Below are 16,116 nucleotides of genomic sequence, written 5' to 3' on the forward strand. Positions count from 1 at the left end.
ATTTTAAAAATTAAAATCCATAAAATTAAAAAGGAAAGGATCTGAAACTTTTTCACCTTATCAGTTTTTCTTTTTAGTCATTATCACCTAAATGTGTGGCCATCTAAACTTAGCAGCCAGTAGAAACAACGCACCCAGATGAGCTGGCAAAATGGTGATCACTCTGTGAATTTAGAGCTAAATGATTACAAAATTCCCATTTAAATACCTGCGGCAATTATCTAAGGGAAGCATGGAGCGTCTGCCAATCATATGATAACGTTTTAATACACACACACCTTTCAGAGCAGCATCTCTGGAAAGAGCTCTAGTTCATTTGCCTAAAAGCTGCTAGTTTGCAAGTGGGAATACCTTCTATTAAGCAGCTCAATGAGCCCTGTCCAAGTATAATTGTAAAGACCCATTCAAAACCAATCAAAACCAACTAGCAGGCTATTTTTTCAAAAAGCTCTTCTGGGGGGGGTGTGTGTGTGTATGTGCATGCATGCACAGGTAAGCAAGTTATGAGTGCAGATGCATATACATATGTAGTGAAGAGGATGGTCTTATACTCTGATCTGCTTGTTTAACTATCATTTCCTATGTCAAACTGTTGCTATTATATGTAAGTTGCTATTATATATATATCTGTTTGACAGTTAGTGTTCACACACTATTCTTAGATCTATGTGACCACAGGACCTAGAGTACATGGCACCCCCCTCTTTTAATACTAAATTCCGTGAAATTACAAGCCAGAAGATAAAGGGTTCTGAAAACCTGAATTCTAATCCTGGCTTTACTTTTGGATTACTATGTGAACTGAGGTTAGGAACAAAAGCTATGTTTTCCCACGTAATGAAAAAAATCTAATACTAGACCCCTACCAACATTGTAAAGACTGTGATGCCTAGGAAGCTACTAGAGATCAACTACAATGAAGTATATAGCATTCTTTTTTCTACCAAAGTAGGGACACTACCAAACCTACACAGTTAAGTACAAAGAGTAATAACAGTAAGAAAAAACAATTTGTTGAGGACTTCCTATGTGCCAGGCACTGTTCTAAGCACTTTGAACAGCTACCAGTTAGTTACTCAACAAACTCACTGGTAGAGATCATCATCCCCAACGTACAAATGATGAAATTAAGGATGAGAGAAGTTGAATAACCCAAAATCAAACAACTACAATACTCAGAGACAAAGCCTAGGTTTGGCTAACTCCAAATCTCTTAACCTCTTAACGACTGCCTTCAGAACCATAAATGAATCTGTTATTTATTTGATTTTTTTTTCACTAGCTCAAAGAAGTAAAAATGAAAGTAACAAATCTTTGTCATTAATTCAGCCTTAGTCTCAAATATTTCTCTTTGCCTAGCGTAGGTGAAATACTAGACTGGTATCTACTAGCCACAGCAGGGATAAAACTGTCCTCTGACAAGAGGCCACTCTGTAGCTAAGCCAGTAGAATCTTCCATCTGGACCAAGCTAAGCATCTGAATCATGGTCATAAGCAACCTAGCTATGAGCAACAAGTTTTAGAAATTACTATAAAAAATGGCATCAGTAGGTGGTGTTTTAACAGTTATTTCATCACAGTAGGGGTAAATCAAACCATTCTGGCCATTGTAGGTTCTGAAGTCCTTAGACAAATATTTGTATAGCTGGTCTTTAAAATCCTTAGCAGATTGCTGAGTCTGCAGTTCGAGCTCTTACTTACTCCAGCATTTAGCAACGTTGTGACAACGTTTTTGCCCGGGAGGCCTTGAATGGTCGTTCCTTTTCCTGTAGTCTTTTGCACAACAATCACATTGGGCTTGGAAGTCATTGGGATTGTAGTGATTTTGGTAGTCGTTCCTTAGAGAAGGGGGGAGAAAAGGAGGCCTGAGTTAAGGACTAGTGATATTTGGTTACTTCTGTTTATGTTGTACACAATTAATACATGTAGTCAATGTCACCCCTAGATGATGTGAAGGCTGTCATGAGGATGAAAATGAAGGCCTGGAATAATAAATTACAAGTTGTCTTAGAATAAGACAATACTAAGAATTGACTCTTGCAGCATTCATCTTTTTGGAATCTGGGGACCTACACACCAAACTCAGAATCTAAAAATATCACCATCTGCTTCCCCAGCAATATTCCAATTAATATTCAATATTAATTGAAACAAATTAGAATTTCTATTCCATGACAAACATTTCTCCCAAACTCAATAAGCACTGCCTATGTAACTAGTGTAATATGAAAACTCTTCAAAAAAAGAGCATAAAAAGGAGGTAAATATGCATCCAAATTCTCATACAACACGACTCTAGAAAAAATTTATGAAAAGAAATAACTCATTTATTCTTATGTGACAAAAAAAGACAAAATAAACATTGAGTCACAGATCAAGTCAGATGAAATGTATACTTTTATAACCTGCAGCACTCTGAAAAGTCTGAGGATGAAACCCTAAATGATATACTTATATATGTAAATTTATATTTTCAACCATTAAGAGCTATATCTATTGATCCAAACATAATATTATCTTACCCTCTCCCCCACATCCTTCCACAATCTGCTTCTCTTCCACCTATCAAATCTATCTACCCATCAAATTTATACCCTGTATTCTTGTAATTGTTCAAGTTGGAAATCCTGGTGCAAATCTTTGATTCTTGTCTTGCCTTTACTCCCTGTATCCTCTAACAAAATGAAAGCCCCTTAGCTCCACACTGTAATTTTTCATGCGCTGACTCTTCAGTGCTTAGCACACACCATATGCCAATTAACTCAAGTAATCATTCAATAAGTATGTGAATGAACTAAATTTGTCACCAACATATGTCTTCTTTCAAAATGTTATCAATGCCAGCTCAATAGACAGGCCCTCATCTCTTCTGGCTTCCCATATCTTTTCCCTATTTCAAGTTTCTCTATCCCATGCAAATAGCTCTGATGCATCCTGCCCCAGCAAACATCCTAAAAAAATCCAACTCATTTCATCATGTCAAGAACCAACACTGTGAAACTGGTTAAACACCTTCCAATTCTCCATTGTATTTAGTTTCAACTTCCTTTCTTGGGTTTCAAAATCCTTTATAATCTGGCCTTAAATCCACCAATTTGATCTTATTTGTTCCTATTCCACAATACACACCATAAACTCTAGTTTAATAAGTAACTTCTTTCACTCTGGCTTCCTATTACTACCACACAAAGACCAAACTCCTCTGCTAAACCCTCCAGGTTCCATCAGACTTTAATTTTTAAGATTATCCAATATATACCTCTCCTTCAGTTTGCTGGTTTCCACACTGAAGTACACCAATCCCTATGCTACTTTTGTATCTATAATTTCCTCTGCCTACGAAAACAGGCAAGTCATATTTTTCTTCTATAGGCTTGCATATCATTTATCAAATGACTAAGCACAGAATGGGTACACATTAAAAACACGATTGATTAATATACTCTCAAGATGAAAAATTAAAATTTTATCCTTTTTCTACTGGGAAACCTTAGCATTTCTTACTAGTTTTAGAAATAACATGGCACAAGAATAAGAATATTCTAATTATATGTCAATTTTTGGCAATCTTGTTATAATATCTTTATAATACACTTGCCATCATCTAATGCTTCATCAGTCCAAGGTAACATGCTCAGGTTACATAAAAAGGCACTTTTATCCATGGGCCAGTTTCACAAATGTTTTTCCCTTTATATGCAGTCTCTGAATAGTGAACTGTTAAGAGCCACAAAAACCAAGCTGCCCATTATTCACTTATATCAACTTTAACTCTTAATTGCCTCCAATCCCTCATATGTGATTATGATGCCTACTCTGACAGTGCTCCCTCACCAAATATTTGGTTAATAAAAAAGTGTTTTTAGAAAGTAAGCGTTGGGCTTTCTTGGCGGCGCAGTGGTTAAGAATCCGCCTGTCAGAAGACCTAAATAGGCATTTCTCCAAAGAAGACGTATGGATGGCCAAGAGGCACATGAAAAGCTGCTCAACATCACTAATTATTAGAGAAATGCAAATCAAAACGACAATGAGGTATCACCTCACACTAGTTAGATTGGGCATCATCAGAAAATCTACAAATAGTAAATGCTGGAGAGGGTGTGGAGAAAAGGGAACGCTCTTGCACTGCTGGTGGGAATGTAAATTGATACAGCCACTATTGAGAACAGTATGGAGGTTCCTTGCAAAACTAAAAATAGAACTACCATATGACCCAGCAATCCCACTGCTCGGCATATACCCAGAGAACACCATAATTCAAAAAGACACATGCACTCCAACGTTCACTGCAGCACTATTTACAATAGCTAGGATGTGGAAGCAACCTAAATGTCCATCCACGGATGAATGGATAAAGAAGATGTGGTACATGTATACAATGGAATATTACTCAGCTGTAAAAAGCAATGAAACTGGGACATCTGTAGAGACATGGATGGATCCAGAGACTGTCATACAGAGTGAAGTGAGTCAAGAAGAGAAAAACAAATATCGTATATTAACACATATATGTGGACTATAGAAAAATGGTACAAATCAACTGGTGTACAAGGCAAAAAATAGAGACACAGATGTAGAGAACAAACATATGGACACCAAGTGGGGAAAGTGGCAAGGGTTGGGGGGGAATGAATTGGGAGATTGGGATACCAAGTTGTACACTCTAAATATATGCAGTTTATTGTAAAAAATAAAAAATGGAAAGAAAAAAAAAAAAAGAATCCGCCTGCCAATGCAGGGGACATGGGTTCAAGCCCTGGTCTGGGAAGATCCCACATGCTGACGAGCAATTAAGCCCATATGCCACAACTACTGGACCCGCAAGCCACAGCTACTGAGCCCAAGTGCCACAACTACTAAAGCCTGTGTGTCTAGAGCCCATGCTCCCCAACAAGAGAAGCCACTGCAATAAGAAGCCTGAGCACTGCAATGAAGAGTAGCCCCCACACTCCCCAACTACAGAAAGCCCACGAGCAGTAATGAAGATCCAAAGCAGTCAATAAATAAAAAAGCAAGCAAGCAAGCAAGAAAGAAAAGAAAGATTTAAAAACTAGCTCAAGGAAATGTAAACCAAGCTTTAACTCTATATCAAAAAGCAAGAAAGCAAGAAAAGAAAGATTTAAAAACTAGCTCAAGGAAATGTAAACCAAGCTTTAACTCTATATCAAAGTACAAGGATCGGGCTTCCTAGGTGGCGCAGTGGTTGAGAATCCACCTGCCAACGCAGGGGACACGGGTTCGATCCCTGCTCCAGGAAGATCCCACATGCCGCGGAGCAACTAAGCCCGTGCGCCACAACTACTGAGCCTGCGCTTTAGAGCCCGTGAGCCACAACTATTGAGCCCATGTGCTGCAACTACTGAAGCCCACGCGCCTAGAGCCTGTGCTCTGCAACAAGAGAAGCCACAGCAATAAGGAGCCTGCGCACCACAACAAAGAGTAGTCCCTACTCACCGCAACTAAAAAGAAAGCCCGGGCACAGCAAAAAAGACCCAACACAGCCAATAAAATAAATTTATAAAAAGAAAAAAAGTACAAGGATCACTTTTTCCACAAAACTTGCTTAACAAATGAATTATATTTATGACTCTGAAAATGTCAAATCCTTTCCATTACAGTTGTGTCAATTTATGAGACAGTTGCAAACCAAGTTCACCAGCTTAACAAAATGGGAGGTGGGTGGGGGCAGTGTTAGAAAATAGAAGAAAAAGGCATAGCATAAGGAAAAGCAAGTATGGCATTATATTAAGATAGAATACAATTTATGACTAGAATTATCAAATTACAAAAGTTGAACATTCCAATAGCATGTTTCTATATCTCAAAGTAATGTAGATGTCTCAAGACATCTACATTATATTGAAGAAAGAAGTATTACTCATTTTTTAAAAATGTCTTCCTCTGTGCTTTCATAGCATTCAGTCTACAGTTCTCATGTTACAAGAGACTGTACATAAGTTCACTTGTTTAGTATTCTTTAGGGCAGAGAATGCACCTCATGTAAATCACTGTGTATCACAGCACCCAACCCCATATCTAGCTCATAGTATATTAGAGAACTCACCTATATATATAGGCTTTACTTATAAAAAGTCAAGATACAATGGGTGCAAGTTAACTGAATCACATTTGGATCATGGGCTATGATGCTGACACATTCCAGAGATTCCTATTCAAAAATAAGATGCCTATAAAAGTTTGAGCATTATGGTAGGTAGGCTTAAAGAACACAAATTTATTGGCCCAGGTTTTACTATTCATAGATCCTTAAATCACTCTGACAGTCTTGATTTTTCAGGTAATGTTTTATATGTTGCTTTGCTCAAAGAATGAGCAAATGAATGAACAAACGAACAAGTATATAAACACTAGCTTCTTGCCTGGACATTGTATTAAAGATCAAAGGAATCAAAATCAAGTCCTGCCATTGTCACAGGTTCTCAAAATGTCCTCAGAGTCAAGGTAATGAGTTTATCTCTGAAGGATCCAGTCATCTGCATAAAATAGACATGATTTTTCAACCAACCTTCAACAAAGCTCACCAAAAGACTTATATATCTGAAAGTTCTCTCCATATATACACATATAATATTTGACTCCATATGAATTAAATAACTGCAAAAACAGTCATGCCTTCCACTTAATTGCTTATTCTAATAAAAATAAAAACTTGACCTTTCTAGAAAGCACTTCGGAAGCATGAACTTGCCTTCCAGGATATTATACAAAGGAAATAAGAACTTTATATAATATTTATGTATAATGATGTTCATTACAGGATTATTTATGACAAAAAAAATTGTTAAGTAACCTAAAACACTCAACAATGAATAAACAAGGACTTCCCTGCTGGCACAGTGGTTAAGAATCCGCCTGCCAATCCAGCGAACATGGGTTTGATCCCTGGTCCAGGAAGATCCCACATGCTGGGGAGCAACAAAGCCTATGTGCCACAACTACTGAGCCTGCCCTCTAGAGCCCGTGAGCCACAACTACTGAAGCCCACATGCCTAGAGCCCGTGCTCCACAACAAGAAAAGCCACTGCACTGAGAAGCCTGTGCACTGCAAGGAAGAGTAGCTCCCGCTTGAGAAAGACAACTAGAGAAAGTCCGAGCACAGCAACAAAGACCCAACGTAGCCAAAAAACCCCCACAAAAACAATGAATAAACAGTTAAATTATGGTGCATCATATGAGAGAACACTGTATAGTCATTAATCCGGGGCAGAGGTGGGGTGTCAAAATACATTTAATGGAATGGGAAAATGATATTATTATATGAAAAAAGGTTAAAATTGATTATATTAGATCTAAAATTTTAAAATATACATACATACACAAAAACACTTATACAAAAACCTAAATAGAAAAAGGAATAAACTGAAACAAATACACTTAAATTTTAACATATTTCTCTAGATGATGAAAATTACAGGTTTTTAATTTTCTTTGTATATCTTTCTGTATTTTCCAAATTCCCCACAATAAAGGGAAAAGCATTATTTTTTTAAGGCCTACTATTCTTACAGCCAGGTGTTTGAGTATATTTTAAGAAAAGCATTTCTTTTTTGTTGTGGGGGTGGTGGGGGCATGGACTTTAGCATCCAGCATCTGATTATGGACAAAGGCAGAAAACTGTTTAAGTTTATCCAACCAGGCTTATCGGTTTACTATGAAAAGACGGATTGAAAACTACTAATAAACTAACTGATAATCCCAGTATCATGGAACAAGAAGAGTATTATAAAATAAGAAAACTATCTTTATAAAGAGTATTGATATGTAACAAAAGGATCAGTTTAAAGCAGTCAGAAATGAGAGTTCTTTAGAATGAAAGTGTCAAATAGTGAAGCAGAGGTAGAGGTAAAATGAGCTCCATGCAATGAACAAAGCTATTTCAACTATGAGCCCAGTATGTCCTACCAGTGCTGAAAAACTTTAAGAACTCTTCCTCTATATACCCATACACTTGAAATAGCAACTAACCATGAGTTACTTTATATTTAAAAACAAAGGTGGATGAAATGTATACACATGTAGGATATATATCTCACCACCTCTTTGCTTCTAGGCAAATGTGCTTGCTTATATTGCTCTAACTTCATACAAAGCAGCTAAATCATAAATAAGGTTTGAAAACAAAGGCTTCATGACATGTAGACCCTTCTTCAAGCTATAGGGTATTAAGAACTCATACATAGGTAAAGAAAAACCTTTACGGTTATAAAAAGCTACATACTATTAAAAAACACGATTACCTTTTGAAAAATATTTATGTACGTGCTCTATACTATTTAAAGATATTGTCAGGTAATAAATTATAATTTGAGTTTTAACTGTGTTATTTAAAATATCCTCTTAAAAGTTGGAGGATGATGATTCTCTCCTTACTGGTTTCACCCTCTTCAGTTTGGCAAACATTAAAGTTTCTCACTTACACTTAAAATGTAAAGCCAAAATCAGCAGCTTTAAATATAGTGCTTTATGCCAATACCATGCCCTGCTTTGTTTTTTTTCACTCCTTGAGTTATCAGCAACATCATATTACTGCCAGGAACTTCAACCCCTTCACTTTAAAATGTCAGAACAATTCACCTGGGGCATACAAAATATGGTTAGTCTACAAAAATGGTAGACAGTTAAGGTCGACAGGGCTTGCTTGGTCAGAGATTATTCACATCATTTTAATTAAAAAATAATAATCAATGAAAATGGATACCATGTTAACATTTCACTTCAGGGTACACAATTCAAATATTGCAGGAATAAATGAGCCAATAAAAACCAGGTAAGTTTCCAAAATACCAATAAATATTAGCTTTCATTATCTGAGTAAAATATTTTTTAAAAAGTAAATAGCCAATATAAATGGTGAAAAGCAAATAAAAATATTCAAGTATTTTTATTTTTAATAAGCTAAAGTGATATTAGTAATTGAAATTATGAGATATTTGTCAAACATATTTAGACTAATAAATACTACTTCTTCCACTATCTGGCTTGTGTGGTTTTGGACAGGTCAAGTTCATCTCTCTAAACTTAAACATGGGCTTCCTAGGTGGCGCAGTGGTTAAGAATCCGCCTGCCAATGCAGAGGTCACGGGTTCGATCCCTGCTCTAGGAAAATCCCACATGCCGCGGAGCAACTAAGCCCGTGTGCCAAAAAAAAATAAAAAAATAAAAAAAAAAATAAACTTAAACATGTCTGTACCTGTAAACTGGGGATGATATTAACTATTTCAGAGTTATGAGGTATGAATGAATTGATCAATGGGACAACACTTTGTAAATGAATAATCTCTATGCAAATGTAAACCATAATCCTTCCATTCTTATTAAAAGCAACTAAATGATTTTTCTATTTTAAAACTCTCAAAAAACTTAACAAGTAAAGATTTAATACTAGAACTAAAAACTATACTTAATCACTAAACATCAGGATTAAAAACAAAGCTCTAGACTTCTAAGCAGAAAACTGAGATCAAACAGAATCCTTCAACAGTGAAATGTTTTTTCTCTTATGGTCACCACAACCTTTAACATATTTCAGATATACCTACCAGAAACTATATTACTGCTAATTATCTTGCCCCCCAAGGTAGCTAATGATTTGGGTACTACTGTAATAATGCTACCACTGGTAGTTTTCACGTAGGTTGCAGCTCCAGGGGTTGCAGCCATCCGACCTATAGATGGGCTCACTGTTGGCCGAGTATAGGTTGCCTGTGTGCCTATAAAAAGGGAAAAGCCAAGAGAAAACCTTGTCATTACTTTTAGAAAAATGACAATTTATACCGTTTAACTATAATTCAATGTAATCTACATTGCTTTAAGTTGAAAATGGAATTTCAAGGTGTCAAGCCATTAAGTAACAATTTACAGCCAGTTTTCAATGCACATAGCAAGAACTATAGCCAACTGAATTTGAATTTTACACATAAAATTTTGTGATGTGTTGCATCAAATTACTAACCCCAAGAAAAAGTATAACCAACTCTGTTCCCTTCTTCCACTACCCTTCTTCCACTAGTTTGACGCCAAAAGAAACTTAAATTTAATCATCTTTCTTGCCAGAGCATTTTAGATATTTCTGTTATAGATTTCAAGGTCTCTGCATCTGTTTCATGCTGTCTCAGTGCCAAACCCAATGTCAGCACTCAGCAAATAAGGCCGTGTATTGTTTGCCTAAAATTTTATAAATTTTTACTGTTTTGTACTCTGCTACCCTCTAAATATATTTCCATCTCTTAAAGAGTTATTCCACTATTTTACTAGAGATTAAAGTTGAAGCTGCCAAGAGTTACCAGGAATATTTCTTTTTAGCCTGAAAAGTTCACTTTTTACATATTTCCTCAACTTTGACCCATTAGAATATTTTTCTTCATATCTCTCAAAGATTTTTACACTCTTCCCCACTATTTCTTGGACATTTTTCTTTCTCTAAACAGGAATTAGAAATTAACCAGATAAGCCTGTCGTAGTTTCTCACAAATCTGGTAATTCAGAAACACTATTCCTAAGCACTGTTCCTAAGTTCCTAACATTGTTCCTAAGAACAGTTAATTTAGGGGAGAATGAAGATAACTCAGATAACCCTTTCTTCAACTGAAAAAAAAATTTTCATAATTAGATTCAGAGGTCACTGTGATAACCATTTTCAACAACCCCCTTCCAAAAATGGTTTTACCCAGTTAGTATTTACCATTTTAAGATACAATCACTACCCAAAAAAAGGGAGAAGCGGGAGAACATTAAGTAGAATTACCTTAAATTGATTACAAACACACATCTAAATCAGAAAAAAAATCTAGGGCAAAATAAATATGCTATGAAGATACACAGTTTGAAGTAGTTAATTATAACTGGAAAATATTTCAACTTAAGCTTTTGTTTTAAAATTAGAAACATTTATTCTAATATATACACATAAGCACACATTATTATTTTTCACTACCTTTCCCTAACATGAGGAATCATATCTATATAACACTACTATCTTTGTATCAAATGGAGAAAAGTTTTGGGCGAAGTACGATAAATTTAATGCAAGAACAGTGTTTTTAAAGCATAGGCTTTGCAAAGAAACAGAAAGTAGAATGGCGGTTGCCAGCGACTGGGGAAAGGTGGGAATGGAGAGTTATTGTTCAATGGGCACAGTTTCAGTTTAAGAAGATGAAAAAAGTTCTGGAGCTAGATGGTTGTAATGGTTGCAAAACAATGTGAAGGTACTTAATGCCAGTGAACTAACTATGCACTTAAAAATGGTGAAAATGGTAAATTCCATGTTATCTATATTTCACCACAATTTTTTTTAAAAAAAGTTTTGGGAGTCAAACAGATCTGGATTCAAATCCCAGTCCTGTCTTTTATTGGCTGTGCGGCCTTCTGCATGTTGCTTAACATAAGCCTCTGTTTTGTCTCTGAAAATGGAGATATTAAAGCCCAAGGGAGATTAAGAGTAACGTTTATACATACTTTTACATAACAGCCAATAGATGATAGCTTATAAACTTGAGAATCATTTTACACTCTTTACATTCTATCATCTAAATCGGCCCTCTTCAAAAAGTTTGGTAAGAGTTATATGAATTTAAAATAATAGTAATGGCTAATTCTAACATTAATTAATAGTAATGGCTAATGAACACTTTGCTGGGGAGTTTACATACCTGATTTAACACTTACAATAACCTTATGTACAGGTATTATGATCATATTGAAATAGATAATGGAAAAGACTGAGAGGAATTAAACTGCTCAAGGTCACAAAGGGTGGTACTATTTAAAATGTTCTATACTGTCACTTCCTTGGGCATAGCCTGGATGCTCCCATAACTGGGTAAAATAGCATCCTATGCTTCTCTCTGTCCAAGTAACACTTAACTACACTGTAATGTAATAGAGATTCCCAACCTCATCAGAGGGAGATCCTTGTGGGCTGGGACTGGGTTTTCATTCACTCAACAAATCCTGACAAAACATCTACTTACAGACCAGCTCTACATTCTACATATATATGGTGAATAAAACAGACAAGGTCCCTTATCCTCACGGAGCTCATGGTCTAATAAGGTGAATAACATTAAACAAATCGACAAACAAGTAGCTAAGTAATTAGAAATTGTAGTATGTGTTATAAAGGAAAAGAAGACCATGACAATAGCAGAGAGCTAATTTCAGTCAGGAGGAGGGAAGAGTCAAGAAAGGCCTCTTTGAAGAATTGCCTCATTAATTCTTATATTCCCAATGTCAAGCACATTGCTCATACAGAGAAATTACCCAGTGCGTAAGATGAATGAATGGACTGATACTCAAGAAAACTTACCAGTAGGAGTGGTTACCAGTTTAGTTGTCATAATTGCACCATTACTGCTAACCACCATAATGGGGGAATTGCTACTGGTGGGCAGAGTTGCCGTCACTGGTTTGGGTAAGATTTTACTTGGTTGCACTTGTTGTGTGATGATTTTAACACCTTTGAAAAAAGAAAGATAACTCTCAGTACAAATTATTTTTAATAACATGTGCTTTATATCAACCCAAGAGGGCAGCAGTTACACATATTTACTGAGTCTTGCCTAAAAAGCTTTTTTTCACACTGATGAAAGATATTCCTTAAACTGTTATTCCTCAAATTCCTATCTTTCCAGGCAGAAATGGACACATTAAGTCACTCTTCAACTTCTAAAAAAAAATCCTGTTTCCAATTTCTCTCATTCAGAAATATAATTAAAATACAACAGAAGCTATTAAACAAGTTCTTAATGAAGAACAATTTTTCTTTTGTCTATGATCACATCATATAAGAGCTTTCAAACCAAATTAGCCATTGATCTGAATGGCTAGAAAAGTTTGGTAAGAGTTATACAAATTTAAAATAATAGTAATGGCTAATTCTAACATTAATTAATAGTAATGAAAGGATTAGAATAAGAAGTCAAAAATAAAGGCAAGGCAGATACAGAGACAGAGACATAGAGAACAGACGTGGACACAGGGTGGGAAGGGGAGGGTGGGATGAATTGGGAGATTAGGATTGACATATATATACTACCATGTGTAAAACAGATAGCTAATGCAAACCTGCTGTATAGCACAGGGAGCTCAGCTTGGTGTTCTATGGTGACCTAGATGAGTGGGATGGGGGTGGGGGGAGGTCCAAGAGGGAGGGCATATAGGTATACATATAGCTGATGCACTTCACTGTACAGCAGAAACTAATACAACATTGTAAAGCAATTATACTCCAATAAAAAAACAATGTAGCTTTTATATATTCTCAACTCTACAAAAGATTTCTCTAACCTCTTAAGACTACAAAGAGTAAGAACATTTTCTATTTGAACCTTTACGTTTAAATTGACTTCTTTTAAAAGTATATAAGTAGCTCACTTTGTCAAAAGTAAAGAATACACTATTACTGCACCTACCTAAAATATGCATGTGAACAAGAATTTGAAGGCAATATATGAGGATGAGTCAAAAATTATCCGCATTCTGGCTGTAGAATTTATTTTAATTAACTTTTAGAAAAGAGAATCATTTTTCGACATATCTCCTTGCTTTTCAATACACTTTGTCCATCTGCCAACAAGCTTTTGTATTCCCTCAAAAAATGTTTTAGGCGGAGCTGCGAGCCACGAATGCATCGCTGTCTTCACTTCTTCATCAGAAGTGAATCTTCGTCCTCATAGGGCTGCTTTCAGGGGCACATTGAAAGCCCACACTGTGGGCCCACACTGTCAACACTCTGCAAAAACTTCCTTTTGAGGTGTTGAAGCATCCTCCCTACAGTCCTAATCTTGTTCCATCAGACTTTCACCTGTTTGGTCCCCTGAAAGCAGCGTTATGAGAAGGAAGATTCACTCCTCTTGATGAAGAAGTAAAGACAGCAGTACATTCGTGGCTCACAGCTCAGCCTAAAACATTTTTTAATGAGGAAATATGAAAGCTTGTTAACAGATGGACAAAGTGTATTGAAAAGCAAGGAAAGGGAACTCTGCTCAATATTCTATAATAACATAAATGGGAAAAGAATTTTAAAAAGAATAGATGCATATATATGTATAACTGAATCACTCTGCTGTACACCTGAAACTAACACAACATTGTAAATCAACTACACTCCAATATAAAATAAAAATTTTTTAAAAAAGGAAGGAGATTACATAAAAAATGATGTATTTGTCTTTTCTAAAAGTTAATTAAAATAAATTCTACAGCCAGAGTGCAGATAATTTTTTGACTCACTCTCACATAAAAATAAAATTAAAATGTTAGGGTGGTGATATTATATCTTTTACATTTTTCAAATTTTTTATTTAAATGTATAACTGTTACATTGACTTTTCAAATGTAAGATGTCCATTTAAAAGAAATCTCTCATGCTAACTACAAATTTTAATACTAATAATCGTTAACTAAGGAAGGAAATTTTTGGTAACACTTTTTCCCCACTAAAATTCACTGAAATAATTCATGGGCTAGAATATATCTCAACAGACAAATAAAATTTTTATTATTTTTTTGGATGGTGATTAGGTTAAGACATTAGGAAGCAAACAAATCTATTTATTTAATAGCGTTAAATAATTTCAAAATATTTATAGCCAATAAAGAAATTAAAATTATGAGATCTAGGCATAATTCGGCAAATTACTTAATAATCTCTATGACTCAGTTTTCTCATCCACAAAATAAAGATACTATTAGTATATACATTCTAGGGCTGTTATGAAGATTAATTACATCAAAATTGTGAAGTGCCTAATACACAGCAAAAGTTCAATAAACAAAGTATTATTATTGTATAAATAAATTCTGATTATAATAAATCATAAACTGTGAAGTAGTACGGAAAAAATTATTTCTAGTATTATCTTAATAATGAATTAGGGATTTCCTAGATGGCGCAGTGGTTAAGAATCCACCTGCCAATGCAGGGGTTGGATCCCTGCTCCAGGAAGATCCCACATGCCTTGGAGCAACTAAGCAGGAGCAAAACTACTGAGCCTGTGCTGTAGAGCCCGTGAGCCACAACTATTGAGCCCATGTGCCACAACTACTGAAGCCCGTGCTCCACAACAAGAGAAGCCACTGCAATGAGAAGTCCGTGCACAGCAATGAAGACCCAACACAGCCAATAAATAAATAAATAAATAAATAAATAAATAAATAAATTTATTAAAAAAATAATAATAATGAATTACAATAATGCTTAAGATACATAAAAAGAAACCCCCAAAGAAATAACCACAGGGAAAAAAATTAAGCAAATCATAAGAGATTACTTTGTTTAGTCCTATACAAACAAGCTGAAAATTTGGATCAAATACATAATTTTCTAGAAAAATAGCATTTATCAAAAATTGACCTCAAAAAAGATATATAAATAGACAAATTTCTTTAAAATAAAATTTTAAGAGCTCCTTAAAGGACTTCAGCTTATCTCATTCTGCTCCCGAGTACCTATTGCTAAGTCCCAGGCAACTGTAGTCAATAGGTGGGTACTCCCTTCTTCTGCACAGCCCCTGACTTATGGAACAAAGGCTCTACCTTGGGCACAGAGCCTCTGAGAATACTGGGGTCCTGACCACCACTGCCCTGGCTTGTGAGGTGGTGGCTCTACCACCAGGGGAAAGCAAACTGGGAGGATCTCAGGCTGCTGCCCACCTTCCCACACTTGCTTTCACTGAGTGCTCAGCTCCTAGAGTAGAGGTATCATTCAGAGAGAAGCCTGCCATTGACCTTACCCCCAGAGCTCCAGAGCTGCCTGAGGATAGAAATAGGTCATAAAACAGATAGCTCCTAGCCTCTTCCCAGAGGAACCGACTTCATTTGTAACAGAGCATGGAGAAGTTCAAGCCTAAGGGTGCTCTCAAAAACAGTGGAAGATGTGATGAAAGGCAACTAGAAGGAGAATCATGGATTTAATTAAGATACATTCTAGACTACAAGCTAGATAGTTTGCAGGAGAGAACTGAATAAGGAAGCTGAGAGGAACCTTCCTGTGGTCATAACAAATATCAAAAATGGACCTTTGAAATTATTCTTTCAAAGAAGCCACAATGTGAATCAGTTTGTAGAGCAACTTCTGCTCCAGGGCATTGATGAAAA

The 16,116-nt window shown here is 35.8% G+C and overlaps 1 protein-coding gene across 11 annotated transcripts in view; it reads right to left on the reverse strand.

The window, feature by feature from the left end:
• The window catches only part of EMSY (EMSY transcriptional repressor, BRCA2 interacting), an 86,751-nt gene that overhangs the window by 27,214 nt on the left and 43,421 nt on the right, over nucleotides 1-16,116 (reverse strand). For all 11 annotated transcript variants that reach the window (XM_057750887.1, XM_057750888.1, XM_057750883.1 and 8 more), the window contains 3 exons: nucleotides 12,326-12,475; nucleotides 9,561-9,731; nucleotides 1,702-1,838 (listed from right to left, as the gene is read on the reverse strand). In XM_057750887.1, the coding sequence (XP_057606870.1) occupies nucleotides 1,702-1,838; nucleotides 9,561-9,731; nucleotides 12,326-12,475 (458 nt within the window). The remainder of the gene's footprint in view (nucleotides 1-1,701; nucleotides 1,839-9,560; nucleotides 9,732-12,325; nucleotides 12,476-16,116) is intronic.

The sequence above is a fragment of the Hippopotamus amphibius genome, chromosome 9 (genome assembly GCF_030028045.1).
Source record: "Hippopotamus amphibius kiboko isolate mHipAmp2 chromosome 9, mHipAmp2.hap2, whole genome shotgun sequence".
NCBI lineage: Eukaryota > Metazoa > Chordata > Mammalia > Artiodactyla > Hippopotamidae > Hippopotamus > Hippopotamus amphibius.